The sequence below is a fragment of the Vitis vinifera genome, chromosome 2 (assembly GCF_030704535.1).
Source record: "Vitis vinifera cultivar Pinot Noir 40024 chromosome 2, ASM3070453v1".
In the NCBI taxonomy this organism is placed as follows: domain Eukaryota; kingdom Viridiplantae; phylum Streptophyta; class Magnoliopsida; order Vitales; family Vitaceae; genus Vitis; species Vitis vinifera.
This window is the reverse complement of record NC_081806.1, coordinates 9,010,933-9,028,396: the sequence shown is the minus strand read 5'-3', so window position 1 is coordinate 9,028,396 and position 17,464 is coordinate 9,010,933. Positions and strand designations below refer to the sequence as shown.

The window sequence follows — 17,464 nt, the reverse complement described above, 5'->3', positions numbered from 1 at the left end:
CCGTCACAGTTAAGCCTTTTATAGATGTACCTAAAATTTTCCGAGCACATGGCTAAGAATTAGCTTGAGGAGGAGACTGGAATTCCATCTACGGAAATATGAAAAAGTCCGAGTGGGTGCAGTTTAGTAGTGGTGTTGGGAGAAGAGGTGGATTAGGTGAAGCCCTGGTGGCAGACTGAATCCTAGTTGTTTTTAGACGACTTAGTCAAGCATTCCCCTGTTAAAGTCTTTTGCTGGATCACATGGGCCTACGTTGTTGAAAAATGGTCATTATACATAGATGATATTGGTCTTCAATCTTCATTGATTTATGCTACGATGGGAAAGTAACGAGTAAAGGAGAAAACTAATTAGGGAAACTATCTTTCGGATGTTTTACCATTGAAAATATGAATAATAAAGAGTTAGAAATCTATTCATTTTTAAATTATTTAATTTTTATATAGAAGAACTAAAATAAATAAAATTAGTTTAAGGTAATATATAAAAATAATTTATTAAAGTTAAATCTTTTTTATTTTTTATTTTTTACCTTTTATGTCTATTTTCTTTTCCTCGCGTATTCCCTCAAATTTTGAAGGAACAAAATATAATTAAAGAAAATAATTTTGTCACTTTGATTTCCTATAAAAAAAAAAAAGAGAAGATAAAAAATAATTAAAATTATTTAGAAACCTATGCATTTTCAAAGAGAAAAAAAAAAGTGAAACGAGTTAAAAGAAACTAATAAAAATTATTTATCCATTTTTCCTATTTCTTTTACTTTTTTCTTTTCCCTCAAAATTCCAAAGAACCAAACATAAAATTAGTGTTTTTATTTGAAAAATGAAAATAGGTGGATTTTATTATTATTATTTTTACATGTGATGGATATATAAGATATAATATTCAAATACATATTTATATTAATTAAATATAATAAAAAGTGATCATACAAATTGGTTCATGGGAATAATCCATTTGAAATTATAGTGTATTACCTCTTAATTGGAGAAATAACTTGTCTTGATCATCAAGATCAATTTCCATTACTGAGTGTATTAATGTTTATAATTGACTATATATTGGATAAGACTTATGATAAATTATGAATTGACTATTAAATAGTTATAACTTTACCAAACAATTATATTGTATGAGCTCTTAACCTTGAGAGAATATTGAACTATTGTTAAAGTCTTTAGTGAACTTTGACTAATGGGTAAAGTTGTAAGGTGGTCATACATTCCTTATGAATTGAGTCACTATTGATTGAGGCAAGTGGTAACAAATATTTTCAATATAGACATCATAATATATCATGAGATTAAAACAACGTGTTCCCTTAGGTGATTGTAAGGACTTTTTATTTGGAAATATATTATTATAGTATTTCCTTCAATGAAATTTGACGTATGCTTTTAGAAAGTTATAGTATGTCAATTGATTACACACTAAGAGAATATGAAACTCAATGATGGTAGAGGTAATCTTGAATGGTTGATAGCATTCACCTCATTAGATTACAAAGTTCATGGAAAGTTTGCATATAGTAATTAATAGGTCACGAACTTGGGTTTAATATCTTGTTTTAATAACATAAGATACAAAAGTGCAATTGACTCTCTATAATGGGATGTTGAGTCAACTTTAGAATTAGATTATGAGAAAGCCAATATTTTCTTGTAGATCATATTATTTGAGGGATATTTGGGTTATTTATTCATATATGTGTATAAGAATGTTTGGGTAAGTACGTAAAGTTGTATAAGAGCTTATAAATGATCTTCTAGTTTAGACTAATTAATTAAGTGAAGACCAATTAAGCTAATTAATTAATTAATTAGGACTTAGTAGGCAAGATCAAGTGACCCAAACCCAAGATGCGCTCAAGTCACTTAAGCCCATAAGGAAACCCATATAAACCCCTTTAAGGGTTTAAGGCTCACAACTTTGCTATTCAAACTTCTAGAGAAAGGAACCATATCCACTATCCCCATTAAAGAGGATTCCACATTCTTTGTGTGCTAAGATCTAAGAAAGAGAGCCATTGGGTGAAAGATATATTGGTCTTAGAAATTTGTGTCATTTTTTCACTGACTAGAATTGATCAAGAACATATAAATTGTAGGTATAACTAATTGATCGAAAATCTCTATTATAAATAAAATACTAATGTCTAGATACATGATAACGTTGACCAAGAAAATTCAAAGATAGAGTTACCATGACTTTATAGTATTCTATGTTATCATCCTCATGGAATAAGAAAATTTTAATTAATTTTTCCTAAATCAAATCAAGTAGTTATTTTTATGAAAAAAAATGATTAGATAACTTGAAATGCATTCTTTAACAATCTTCTAATAAGTAATATAATAAAAAGTTTTAACTTTTAAAACATTTAAAACTCAATGTTCAGTTGGTAGATTCTCCTCAGTTATCAATCAGATCATACTAAGTCAACCATTGATCACAATCCCTTATGCATCAATAAATCCCTAGCATACATCCTATATATCTCTAATAGAGACAAACTAACAAAGAATTTAACTTGCTTACAAAATTTAAAGATTAAAAGCTTACAACCATGGAAAAAAAATCGCTTTATCTTGTCATCTCTCTGTCCTAGATCATTTACCTTCATTGCTACATCTCCAATGAGAGGATTTAGGCACTCATGCTTAGATTAACATCATGCATTGAATCAAATTGAAACATGAGAGACTTTATTGAAAACCAAATGATTACAAAGATTGTATCCAAACTCAAAAGTTATTCTCTTTCTTTTGTAACTACAAGTCTCTACCATCTATCCTCTCTATGATATTTATATTATTTCATAAAACTTAAAAACATAATAAATATTCCCAAAATGTCCAAAAATATGCAAAAAAGATGAATGGGGGAAAGTCTCAAAGTGAAATTTTGGAAATCGCAACTCATATTGGAAATTTTAATACCTCCATAGTGGTGTCAAAATGAATTTTAACAAACGACCAAACCTTTTAGACCTTTTACATTATTCTAATATGGTATCATATTGATTTCAATATGTATAGCAATGTATCTTTATGTATCACGATGTATCAAAATTATATCAGTGTATCTTTTTGCATCTTGACATATCAAATGTCGTACTTTGTATCTAAATTGTATCAAAATTCATTTTGATAAACCCTAAAAATTTTATATCTTTATAATGCTTTTGCAAGAAAATTTAGATACTTTCATTATATTGAAATGGATATTGAAATGGATATTGAAATGCATCTCTTGAATCTAAATGGTATTGAAATCTATTTCTTGTATCAAAATGGTATCCTAGTATCGAATTGTGTATATTTTGGTATTGAAATTCATTTCGATAACACTTCAAACCTTCTATATCTGTAAACTACTTTTTCTTGTAATTTCTAAACTCCCAATCATTTAATTGCAAAGACCCGAAAAAGAGTAGCCCTTTGTTGAGATGGTTGATGTTTTTTTTAATTAGAATCCATCCCCTTAGGTGTAAGCCCTTGGTCTGATTCAGAAGCCACAAGTACTAGTTGCAAGAACTAGTTTAGGGCCATGTGTGCAAATTGTGTTTGAGAGTGGGAATTTCAATGGCCTTTCTCCTTTTGAAGTCTGTTTTATTTTTTAGTTTCTTTTCTTTTTAAATTTCCTTCTCTTCCTAAAACAAATTCAAAATATGTTTTGTTTTTTCTTTTTTGTTTCTTTTCTCACTCCATTCACTACCCCAAAGCCTTTATCTTTAGCGCAATCACTAAGCTTTCCTTGTGAAGACAACCTAACAACTATACAACTATTAGTTGTTTTTATTTTTGGTTCGAGAATGAAGAGTTTAAACAATCACCCTGGTTCAAAGTTTTGAGTTGACAAAACTCCATTGAAAATTAGTTCCAAATTTTGTTTGAACTAGGAACCAACTCGAACCAAGAATTGGCACTATTGCTTGGAAATCTTCTTGCACCAACTTTCTACACCTTTGGTCTCGATAGGCAACAAGTTGATACTCGATGATGGGCAAACTAAAAATTGGCACCATTATCAAGAGATCTTTTTACACCAACTTTCTACACCTTTGGTCCTGGTAGGTAGTGAGTCAATCCCCAACAAGAGGTAAACCAAAAATTAAAGGTGTTACCAACTTAAAACTTTGAACTAGGGTGGTCATTGAAACTCTCAGTTCTCAAACCAAAAATAAAAAGAACTAATAGTTATATAGTGATTAGGTCATCTTTATAGGAAAAACTTAGTATCAACTACGTTAGAGGTAAAAACTTTAAAGGTGTCAACATATAAGAAAAGAAACAAAAAAAAATGTAATTTTTTGGGAATGGAAGTAATCTAAAAGGAAAAAAAAGTAAAAAATAAAACAGATTTCAAATGAGAAAAGTCATTAAAATTCCCACTTTCAAACTCAACTCGCACACTTGATCTTGAACTAGTGCTTGCGACTTTTGGATTAAACCAAGGGTTTATATCTAGGGGGATGGGTTGTAGTTGATAGGAGTATTAACCACCTCAACAAATGGTCGACTAAGTCTGACTGCTTTTTTTTGGGTCATCGCAATCAAATGATTTTGATGAGTTTATTCTTGTGTCAAAAGACTTGTCTATAGTCTATTAGGTTAGCAATAGAGAAACATGGACATGAAGCCTTAGTTGCTTGGCTTGTGACCTTCAATATCTAAACTACATATCCAGTTTCTTCTTAGGGGTATTCTTTTTTGTCCTTGTAGCCTTAGCTTGCTTAAGTGAACACTCCTTTTGATCTTCATGACCACCCACCTAAGAGAAGTCTTTTTCAATCATAAATAGTTAAACCAAAGGTAAGTTGACTTGGGAGTTGAAGATTTCAACCCCTTTCATTACTAGTGAAGCAACCACACACAAAAATAAAATAAAACTCAATGACATAAAAACTTAAAGATAAATTTTTACATGTGTGTATGTATTTATAAAAGAACATTACAAAAAAGAAAATAAAGAAACAACACCTAAACACCCTACTTTCTCCCTTCTTGTGAGGGAGAGAAAGAGTAAAACAAACTATTTATGATTCTGAGAGAAAAAGAAAGAAAACTATATACAATTGTTTTATTTATAGGCAAAAATCTCTTTCATCTCCTACTACTTTGAAGTTATCCATCTTAGCTATGGCTCCTGCTTTTGTTGGCAATCTAATGTGCTTGTGCAATCATTAATTACAAAGTGTTTTCGAAACATGTGTGACTGCACTTCCTTTTTTTTTTTTTTCAGTATAGGGGTATGGTGGTACAGATAAATTGATCAAATCTTTGGGAGCGTTATTTAGTTGAGCAATGTTAATGAGTAGGCAATGATTGAAAAATGTGGCTTGGTCATAAGGTGAAGCAATCAAGGCGATGCATTGAGATAAAAGTTTTTCGAGGTGCGCTTCATAGGTGGAAGAGAAAGAGCACTTTATTAAGGCGCATTATTATTGACCCAAAATTGCACACCTAGGGTTGTTGATGTGTGTTGCACATTATTAGTCAACAATAGCATACTTATGGTCATTAACTTATGCTTTTGTGAGCTTTATGCAAGTTGGAATGAAGTAGTGTGCTCATTTCCTTAATGCATTCGAATAACGTGTAGTTGTGATCACTTAAGAGGGATAGACTATTCACTTCTGCACCATTGCACAATTTGAGTAGAGTCCCTTAGCATTCTAGTAAAGTGCACGATGTAAATTGGGCTCCTGAGTGCACAATTCAAACTACCACTTGAAAGTGTACAATTCAAGTGCACTTATCCAAGTGTGCAATTCGAATTAGCTTTCCCAAGGTACACAATTTAGGCTTAGCTCTTCCTAGTGTGCCTTTAAAGAGGGTCCATGTAAATCAAGGTGCACTATCAACAATAGCACATTCTACTTGATTACTCTTTTGTCCATGAAGTGTTGGAAATGCATTAAATGTGCCTTAATCCTACAAAATTCTTATAAAACATATCCAACAAATTCTTTTAAGTTTTTAACTACAATTTGAAAGTTGGGCATGTCATAAATGCCTCAAACATATTGAAATTTTCTCTTTCAAAGTCATCTCAGTATATAGTCTAAGTTCTCATCACATTCCCCTACCAGCTTGTTGCTAGTTCTTTAGCAACAAATACAAAAACAAAAAATTAGAACCGAATTAAAGAATAAAGAATGAAGAATATAGATGCATTAAGCTTGATTAGTCTAGGGTAAAGTGCAAGGCATTGCCTTTTCTCAACTTTTGAACAGCCTTAAACCAGTGTGTTAACTTTTAGTGTCTAGATGATATCAATTTCTAACAAATAGAAGGGTTTTGATCAAACAAGTAGTTTTACTATAGTCTCATCTTTGACCAAGTGTCTTTAATTTTCATAAAATAGGACTCAAAGGGTTAGTGCATGGATAAATACAAATAAGTACTCTCTCTTTGCTTATGTAATGACTTTTAGTCTATGATTCCCAAGCTAATTGGGTCAAGGCACTAGGTGATGAGACACTCTTGGGGGCTTACTTATTGAACTTTAAGTGATAAAAATAGATTTATTCCAACTCCTTATCATTATATTCTCCTACAAGATGCTTATGGACAAAAAAAAAAAAAAAGAACAAACAATTTTTTTTTTTTTTTTTTTTGTCAACTTGTTCTCATTATACAATCATTGTGAGCCTAATTTCATCAAGATTCCACATTTCTTATATTAGAAAGGTGTGGTGCTATGTGTGAAAATAGAGAAAAATGAGGAAATTAATTAAAACATTCTCATTCAATTCCCATACACTTCATCAGATTACAAATATCAAATAGAAACTAGTTTTTAATATACTATTTAATGTAATTCAACACCTAAGTGGACTCAAAATAAACAACACTACTTCATCAAAGATTGTCAAACTAGATGCAGAAAAAAAACAAAAAGAAGAAGAACTAAAAGCGAAATATGAAAAGAGAGAAAATTAAGGATGAAAACAAAATTACGGAGAAACAATCCCTTTTCGAATCTTTTATCTCCAATTCCTTTGTGGAAATGAGAGAAAGAGGAATTAGAGAGGAATGCCCTAAAAACTAACACTATCAAAACAAGGGGTTTAAACACCACTGCTAAATAGAATAAGAGCTTAAGAAGCATGTAGACTCATCACTCCTAGCATCGAGTTGGGTTGTACAGGCATTGTGAAGGTTGGTGGAGTCTCTTTAGCCTTCACAATGTGTCTTGAAAACACAACTTTTTCTCTTATTCTTCATCATCCTCATATTCTTAGGTCGTATCATCTTTCAAAGCAAAGTAGTACACTTAAGAACATGAAACATGAATCAATGCTTGCAATTGAGAGGTTCCTTCCCATTTATAGAATAGATTAGACAACACTTCCAATCCTCCCTTATCTTAGTTGATGCATTGATTTAAGAGAGGTGAAAAAGTCATCTAAGCAATTAAAACTTTTTTTTTCATGGGAAAAGAATTTCTCTTTTCCCTAGATTTATACCTTAAAATATGGAATTTCGACCATTTCAAAGATTGCACAATGACTAGGGGAATAGATTGACCGTTTCATGAGAGAGATTGTGCACTTAAAAGTGTTCCTCAACTACGTATTCAGATTGCATAGTCCAACTCGCATTCCTAAGTGCGCAATTTGGATAATCACTCAAGGTTGTGTACTTGAAAATGCTCGCCTCAAGTGCCCATCTGAATTGTCTGCTCCAAGTACGCAATTTAGACTACACTCCCAATGTGTGCATTTGATGTTGTGCTTTTTGAATGTGGAATCTTAACCTTACTAAAGAGTCAACCTTCTTTTGTTCTAAAGGATGACACGACCCAAAGATAACAAAAAGAAATGTATAATTGGTTTAGAAGATGTCGGTCCTGAATGAAGATAGAGACTAAAAAGCTTTTAAAAACAAAAACATTAGTAATAGGAAAAAAAAAATAGCAAGGAAAGTGAGGCCATATCTTGCCTTGGCTAATAACTTTTAAGTGTTAGGGTCAAATCCCTCATCAATTCTTTTGTTTGAGGGGAACCCTTGCTATTTCGATTTCTAGAAGGCTTAATGATTTTTTATGTCCTATTCTTAGAGATATATTGTAAGTTTAGAAAATGAATGACTTTTCCTTCTGTCAAGACTTGAAGATCCTCATCTTCCAATCTATGGGATTATACCTTGCTTTTATCTTCTATGAAATGTGGTTGACCCACATTTTGTCAAGATCTTGGGACATACCTAAAGACTAAGGAAATAGTAGCATTTCTTGAGTTTGATGTTGATCATTCTGAGGATTTGTCTTTTTCTTCAATTAAAGTCATCACTAGCTATGAAATTCCCTCTACTAGTATTAGCTCAACTTACTTAACTTTCTTAAGTGTAACATTTCAAGTGAAAGGAATAGTTTTAGGGAGAACTTCCCATATAGTGCTACTTCCTATGTAGAATTTGGCATCAACAAAGTAAGACTTGACTTCTGTAAATGACTTAACATCATCTTTTACTTTCTTTTCCATTCCTTTGTAGAACATAAAGCATTTGTGTAGTGTAAAAAATATTACCCCATTCTCATAGAGCCATGGTCGCTCAATTAACACATTATAAGATGTCTTTACATTAATCACATAAAACAATGTATTCGAAATTCACTCTCCAATAATAATTTCTAAATGAATCATGTCAATAGCTTATTGTCCTCCTTGATTATGCCCTTAAATCATTAGGTGACTTTGTGTTAACTCTTTTGTGGCAATCCTAAGTCGCTTCATCATCACCTTAAGCATGATATTTACTATAGATCTTTCATCAATTAAGATACAAGTGACATTTTGTTTCCTCATGTATCCACTAATGAATAAAGGTTAATTTTGTGGTTTTGGCCCTAAATGAGGTCCTTCTCGATGAAAGTAATCGTTTGTTGCATAATTATGGCTTTTGTTCTCAATTATTTTTACCTCCTCTATTTTGGGAGTGTAGAGTGTTGGATTTTTAAATGTCTAAATCAATGCAATTCACATCTCCTTGGGAAGTTGTAACATTTCATCACTACTAAAAGAGACGACAAACAACATAGGCCTACTACTATTTTTTCTTCTTTAGTTTTGCTTGACTTTATAACAAAAGTCATTTCTTCATGTTCAATTGATTTCTCATCTTCCAAAAACTCATAACAAGAGACCATATGAGCCATTGTTGTTATCCTTTATTGAAGAATCTTAGAGGAAAGTATTCCCCCAAGGTGTTAAACGTGATGAATTTTTGTACCAAGAGGTCATTAACTTGTACTACCACTTGTTTTCTTTTAAGCTTTCATTTTCTTTTCTTCTTTGGACATTGATGGATGTTTTGCTTACGTTGTTCCTTTTTGGGAAAATTAGGTTGTGAAAGAGACACTTGTTTTTTATAAGGTTTTCTTCAAGTCACAAACATCTAAGCTTCCATCTTATCTAACACTAATTCATTGTCAAAACTAAGGTTAAGGAGAGTGCCTTGGTATGACACTTGTATTTGTCTTGACTTAGGTGATTTACAATGAATAGGATTGATACAAGTCCCCCGTATCTTAGGCGAAGTATGTAAAAGAACAAGATTGAATGACCCAAATGTGACAATAGCATGATTGAACCTTACCACTTTATCAAAATCTAAATGAATCATTTCTTATTTCGCAAGGTTCCTTATGAGTTCTTTTAAGATGAAACATTTCTCCATCTAGTGATTAATGATTTGATGGTAATGGTAGTATTTCAAATCATTAACACAACACATTTCTTTGGGGCGCTTATATTTGAATAATTTGATAATATTTTTCTAGAGAATATCTTCCAACATGCTAGGCATGTTAGAGTCAAGAAAAGAATATTTCTTCTTCTCCATTTCCATCAAGGTGAACTAATATCTCTCTTTTTCCTAGGTTGGTTAAGTTTCTCTTACATTTTTTTTTTCTCATCGTATGTTGAGATTTTGATAGAAGTCGCACTCATTGTCATTGACTCATGGATGTGTTTCTTTAAGGTCTTATCAATTATCTTCTCATGATTTTTTCTTTCTTCATTAGTTAACGATTATGTCTTTCTTTGCACAATGTCTAGCTACATTGAGTTTCATGTCATGCGCTCGTGTAGCTAACTCTTCGAAGGTACAAGGTCGTATCCCTTAAAAGATGTATAAAAGACCTCAATGCATTTCTTGTATACACATCTCCATAGTTGACACCTTAGATAATCTATCCTTATAGTCAAGGTTTAAAGGACACTAGCGATTGATGTAGTTAATGACTGGTATGTCTTTCCATTGCTTAGCATTCGTAAGCTCTACCATGTTTACAGTTGGTCAGGTACCATAGAAGGAATTGAGGAATTTGTGTTTCATCTTGTCACAACTATTAATGTACTTAGGCTCAAGGTCAATGTACTAATAAAAAATGTTCCTTCAAAAGGAACAAATAAATTATTTGACTAAAAAGTTGTTCTTTATGCTTGCATTGTTGTAAGTTTTGATGAAGTGGGCAATATGTTGATTTAGATTTCCCTTTCAATTGAATTATTGGAACTTTGGAAGTTGATAACCCAAAGGCATACATAGGTTATCAATGCTCTTGGTGTAAGGCTTAGAGTATATGAGTGAACTTCGTAATGGTCTACTATACTACACTTTGATGGTGTTAGTTATCATGTTTTGAAGTTGTTGGGTAGATAATGACACCACCAAAGCAGATTCAATAGTTTACCTCTCGACCTACATTGACTTAACACAGTGGTACATCACCTTGAGACATAGCCCTTAAAGGGCGAGTGAGTCATTGACTCAACTTAGTTGAACTTTGTGTTTGTGTCTCAACCTTGTTCATGAGAAAGGTTATTTGTATGTTTTCTTCTCAATGGTCTTGATGAGTTTGGTGATGACACAAGCTATCTTGCTAGTTGTTTTTTTATAGATGTAGTATTTGTTGTCATTACTGGCATAGAAACTATGAAGAAAAAAGGTAAAAGTTAGAATGTTTTGAGGATTTATCTTCCTTTAACATCTTAGTTGGTAATCTTGAACATAAGTCAATGCTAGAGTTGGCATTGGCAATAGAGTAGGGGAACTTATCCTTGGAGCCCTTTAATGATGAAAGACATTTTTCCCTACCATGAGGACTTTGTACCCTTGTTCCCAAAGAGGCCAAGATGATGAGTGGTTGGTAAGTATCACACGTTCTCATTAGTTTTAGAAAATGAATATGCTCACTTCTTTGCTTTGATAAAAGTATAGTGATTGATTTTACTTTGCTATAAGTGATGGGCCTGTAGAAGTGTTATGTGTCAATTAAGCAATGACAATCTTGTTACTGTCCTTATTGACATGCAAAACTTAAGTCATTTTGGACATCATCATTTCAGTCGTGATTGGACTTTTTTTAGTGGAATAAATGAGAGGCAAAGAGATCCTATCTAGCATGCCAAAAATTTATACACAAATTTTGAATGGTCCAACAAAAATAAGCAAAATTATTGAAAAAATGTGTATAAAAATTATTTATATTGAAATACTAGTGGGGTACAATCTCTATGATAATACTCCTTATAAAAGAATATTTTCCTCTTATTTGGTGACTTTAATAGTATCCGAAGGACAACAATGAAAGTATATTCTTGGAGTTAAAGATCAATCGGATATTTAGAGTTGTTATTTCCCAGTTGACTTTGTTGAATGATGAAGAACGTGTGTGTAGTACTTTTGTGATTTCTCAAACTTGTAAGAATGGCTTGTGAAGTCTTTTTCTCCTTATGAAGCTTCTTTTCTCATGTGAAGTTTTTCTAATTCCCTTCGTTGAAGGAAGTCACAATTATTTATAGGTAAAGTTAGGAAATTAAATTTGAAATTTTAAGATATGATTTCTCCTTCATTTAGGAAATTTGCTGACAAGAGAATATTTATTTCAAATTCTCTTTTAACATCAATTGGAAGATTTGTTTCCTTTGTTTAGGAAAATTTCCAATAAGAAAATATATTTTTCTAATTCTCTCTTGATTTTATTTTATAAAACTTAATTTTCTAGCATTCCAAATTTCCCCATATATCACATTTTGAATTGCATGTCTGGTGTTCAATGTGTAAAAGGACCTATCACTTATCAAACCAAAAGTTTATTGAATTAAGGAGTTAGAATTTTAATAAATTTAGTAGTAATTTAATCGACTAAATTTTTTATATCTATAATTTTCATTTTGATGATCTCATTAGAGACTTTAATTACCCAACAACCTCATGCTTTTATATTATGAACCCTTGGCCTATCAATTAGCTTATAATTATTATTGATTATCAGAATCTAACTAGATCCATCTTAATTTCAACTAATCAAGGGGGCTCTAAACCATTTTTTTCTGGAAGGAGCACTCCTGCAATTTTGTAGGTCTTGAAAGAAGTGCAACTTTCTCAATAAGGAGTAGCATTGCCTCTTCCCTAGTGAAATCTGATTCCAAACACTTGAAATAATATTGATGACTTCCTCCATGCGGTGCTTCAAAATTTTACCTAAGGTTTTGCAATTCTCATAAAGTATAACAAGCCAAGAGATAAAATATATCAGGATTGAATATTTATACTAGAAGGGATGCTAAGTTCCTCAAGCATAAAAAAAAAAATTATAATAAAAATGAAGAAAATGATGAGGAACTTGATTAGGATATATCACATTTGATAAGAAAAATAGCTTCTGATTAGGATATATGTAGTGGATTTCTCTGAATTAGATAAGTATATTTTAAAATTGTAAAAGTCTATTAGATCCATATAAGTGACCTTTTAATCTCGTGAGACATAACAAGGCTAGGTGATATTTTTAAAACCTTAAATTACAGTTTAATGTGCAACCCCAGGCAAATTCAATCGGGACATTGATGAAGGAATAGAAATGTTGAGGAGATTCACTTAGGTTCACTAGTTGATAATTATTCCATTAAATTATACTAATGCACAAAACATTTGCTTCCAGCAGTTAATTTCCTTTATTTCTTTCTTCTCCTTATCTTCCTTTACACCCTTATTCCTTTTAAAAAGCAATATCAAAGTGATTGGACACCAAAACGCGCTTTAAAAATCATAAATAATTGCTTTTGTAGCTTTAGTTTCATGGATCCAAGGTAAGGAACATAAAGCCATATATGTTGGACAACAAAAGCTGTATCATGTAGCCATTTTTCAACATCTGCCTCTATATCTGTGCCATTCCGTTTCATCTGCATCACTTGACATTCAAAATCAATCAAAACCCTGAAAATCTCCAGGCAGTTCTCTCCCCACAAAAATGGCACTCAATAACACTGTCATTGGAGCAATCAACTTTGTAGCTATGCTTCTCTCCATTCCCATCATCGGCACGGGGATTTGGCTATCAACAGAGCCTGATAATTCTTGTGTGAAGATCCTACAATGGCCAGTCATCATTTTGGGCGTCTTGATCTTGGTTGTGGCTCTAGCAGGATTTATAGGAGGGTTTTGGAGAATCCCATGGCTCCTTCTCTTTTACCTTATTGCCATGCTGATCCTTATAATTTTGCTGGCCTCTTTGGTGGTTTTCATTTATATGGTTACCGTTCGAGGCCATGGCCACATCGAACCAAGTCGGGCTTACTTGGAGTATCATCTTGATGACTACTCAGGATGGCTTCGCAGAAGAGTTCGAAGTTCCTACAAGTGGGATCGGATTAGAACCTGTCTTAGCTCCACAAATATGTGTGCAGAGTTGAACCAGCGTTATCGGATGGCCCAGGATTTCTTCAATGCACATATTAGTCCCATACAGGTAAACAAACCCATTTTAATTTCCTTCCTCCTTTCCTTTGGGGTTCCCATTTTTCTCTTTCCTTCTTTTCTTTTTTGTCTGTTGTTTTTGTGGATAGTTTGGTTTGAAATGGAGGAGCACTGTTCAACCTAAAGAAGACCAGAGCCAAACTTTCTTTTGAAGAAAGTCTTCTAAAGGCCACCAAAATAATTTCTAGTGGCATTTGATAATTTCATTTTTGTTTTGAATGGAAAAAGAGAGATAAGAATGGGTGGGACTTATACTGAACTCTTTTCTCTAACCCTTCAAAATTTCTCTTTTTCTTTTTGTCTAACTAATTATCATAGAAAGTAGTTGAAATTACTTTAAAGCAGATTTGAAAGCTGTGGTGGAATTTTAATGCATAGATTTATGACAGAAAATAATTTTTCCCATTGAAGTTGCCTTCCTGAAGACACACCCTTGTCTCAAATTATTCTTGGAGTGATCTCCATCTCAAACTAGGGTTTTGTATAAGCATAGAATAACATACAATAATAGAGAGTAAGAAGCGTAAAGATTCCTCAACCATGTGTTAATCTTCTTTCTTTCCAAGTATGGTTCATCTTTATCTTTTATTTCTTTTGCTTTTCTTTTTTCTTTACAGTCGGGATGCTGTAAGCCACCAACTGAATGCGGGTACACCTTTGTGAATCCGAGCTATTGGATTAGCCCCATATACACAGCAGCGGACATGGATTGCCTGCAGTGGAGCAACGAGCAGACACAGTTGTGCTACAACTGCAACTCATGCAAAGCTGGGTTACTGGCAAATCTGAAGAAGGAATGGAGAAGAGCAGACATTGTTCTACTCATAACTCTGATTGCTTTGATAGCAGTTTATTTGATCGGGTGTTGTGCATTTAGAAATGCTAAAACAGAAGAGCTGTTTCGCAAGTACAAGCAAGGCTATACGTAAGAAATTAATACAGCACTAGTGACAGTGGACTAGCTAGCTAGTAGTTGTGGTGCAACTGGGGTTGGTGTGAATGACAATTTCCCTATTTCTACGACTTTTTATTGAGAAGATCCTTTTCTTGTCTGCATTGTTGCTTACAAAAGGTTTTTCTTGTGTTCCATGCTATGATTGCTGTTGAAAAAATGAATAAAGTTACGACTTATGAGGGCGAACGTGATTTGCGGAGGGCACCGAAAGTTGATTAATTGCTTTGTCTAGGTTTGCAGGGTACCTGACACCCGGTAAGGAAGTTTAGAGGGAAAGGTTTCCATGGTTTCGCAACTTGTTGCATGTTTCCCTATGCAGCGAGAGGGCATGGGACCATTGCTATGATATATTATTGGATGCCCCGAGAGAGAGAGAGGGAGAGAGGGAGAGAGGGAGAAATGGGTGACAACACATCTCTTTATACACTACTGATCGTGGCACATCGGCTTTAACAGCTGATGCAGTGTCACAAAGGAAAATTATTACAAAAATTTAATTTTGTATTACGCTATATAAGGATTTAACAGTACTGCAACAGAAAACACTTTTAAAAGGCACTTGTGAAGTGGTGCCAACTGCACCTTTCATAGGCTTTTGAAGGGGCATACGTTCGCCCTCCTGAAATGGAATGTCCCCCATTGTATTCAAGGTGCATGTTGGGGGTAGTGCTTTTTCTTTTTCAAGTGGATAATCGTGTCATGATCATAGGGTGGACAAGTTATCTTGATCCAATCCAACTTTTTGATGGGTTTTATATAATCATTTTCAATATTCAGTAGTTAGGTTATTTCAACTCAAGCTTAGTTCGGGTTGAGCTCAGGTCAAGATTTAAATAATTCAATCCTAACTTAAATTCCATTTAATATTTTTATAATATTTATAATATATGTATTATCTTATATAATATATTTATTTTTCTTTTAGATATTTTTTATAAAAAAATCAAATTATATTATATTATATTTTTTTTTAAGAAGAAAAGTTCACTTTTTCTTTTTTGTTATATTGAAATTTCATCCTATTCATTAATCAAAATTTTATATAAATATATAAGAAAAACTTTTAAAAAACATTATAGATGCATTTTGAATTATACAACTCAATCAACCTAATTAAACCAAACTTAATCCAAGCTTAATATGAGGTTGGATTGACTAACTCGGATTAGAGGTCAAGTTAGATTAGACTCCGATTAATTGTTAATAATTTAGGTTGGGTCAAGCTAATGATCAACCCAATCAATCGGTCCAAGTTGCAGCACTACTAATTTAACAACACTAATTCATATGGCACTGAAGCAATGAGATGTTGATTTCCCCTGGATCCGGGCCTCGAATTTGCAATGGACATCATTGGGCCTCATGAGTCTGAGCCTTCATTCTGGGTTCATGATTGAGCTCATGGGCCTCATTAGTGTTGATCATAGTTGATAAACTGATCTCAGTGTGAAAATGACATCCATTCTCTGTAGAAAGACAGAATTGGTCAAGCCTGAAAACGAGTTCTTTAAAGGCATTGCTCTTTTTGGGTGACTGCAAAATTATTAAGTTCTTGAGCAGCTTAATGATCCTTCTTTTTCCTTATACTCCAGAGTAGGTGCAGCTTTGAAATTAGTAAACCTTCTGAAACTGCACTAGCACAAAAAGATCAAAGCCTTCCATGCTCTTATTGTTTGCATTTTCACCACCCAATTGGATTAAATATGTATAAAGACACCTGTTCAAAGTAAGCTCAGTACTGATGGCTAGAGGCCTAACTCCAACGCCCAAAGGTTTAGCCTGATATGGCAAGTTGGCAACTAAATGTGCTGTCAAACGTCCAGTCATAGATAGAGGCTATGGGCTTCAGATTGAGTTTACAAACTCCTCAAACTAATCTGCCATTAATAAAAAAGCCCCAGTCTGCCATTAAAATTGATGACCATGAATTTGAGGCCTTTACCAGGTTGTGAAAGACAAGATTAATGGGTTTACTTTGACTTGTTGACTCCATCAAAGCTAGATGATGAATGAGTCCTTGGAACTGGGTATGGAGTCACCAAGCAACCAATCAATCAAAACAACTCGTTCATTTCATTCAATGAACAAGTTGGACTTATGGCATTTTGCAACTTGTTCACATAATGTGCCGATAGGATCAAATTCTATACGTGCTAAAATGGAATTGTGCAGGTGAACTTCATAAAAGCATTCTTAATTTCCATCCCCCAAAATTTAAATGTGCATGCAGACTCTAACGTCAAGATCCTTGTCATGATTCATGAAATGACCGTCTTCTTTTTAGGGTTTTGACTTTTAGAATTGAAGAGGGGTTGGTCACAGGAAAAATCTCCACTGTTTAGTCTGGTACTTGTTGGACGCGAAGGGAATAGCAATTATTAGGGACAGCGATGAGTGTTATGACAAGATTGGAACAAACTGCATGAATGTAAACCATTCATTTGCAGATTTTTTTTTTATTACATTAAATATTTTTTTAGGTATTTCTGAATAATATATACCTAAGAAATTAAATGATTTAAATTTTATAGGCTTTGGTGCAGAGCAGCCATATAGTATGTGATTTCTTCTCTTTTATGAGTTTGTGAATCAAACTTTTAGCCCTTTAGATAAGAATGACAATTTTGGTTCTCTCGTGTTAACAATTAACACCTAATCATTATGATTTTAAAACATGTTTACAAGATTAAGAGAAATTTATACATATATAGTATTATAATTATTTTTTTCT

At 32.9% G+C, this 17,464-nt stretch overlaps 1 protein-coding gene across 1 annotated transcript; it reads left to right on the top strand.

The window, feature by feature from the left end:
* The first annotated feature begins 13,018 nt into the window (after positions 1-13,018).
* Positions 13,019-14,919, top strand: LOC100266064 (protein TORNADO 2). Its single transcript, XM_002278705.4, has 2 exons — positions 13,019-13,770; positions 14,396-14,919. Exons 1-2 carry the CDS (start codon positions 13,273-13,275, stop codon positions 14,705-14,707), a joined length of 810 nt encoding a protein of 269 aa, XP_002278741.1. The 5' UTR covers positions 13,019-13,272; the 3' UTR covers positions 14,708-14,919.
* The last annotated feature ends 2,545 nt before the right edge of the window (positions 14,920-17,464 follow it).

Coding starts and splice junctions, on each gene's coding strand:
- LOC100266064 (XM_002278705.4), top strand. CDS start 13,273: ATGGCACTCAATAACACTGTCATTGGAGCAATCAACTTTGTAGCTATG. Junction 13,771..14,395: donor CACATATTAGTCCCATACAG/GTAAACAAACCC, acceptor TTTTCTTTACAG/TCGGGATGCTGTAAGCCACC.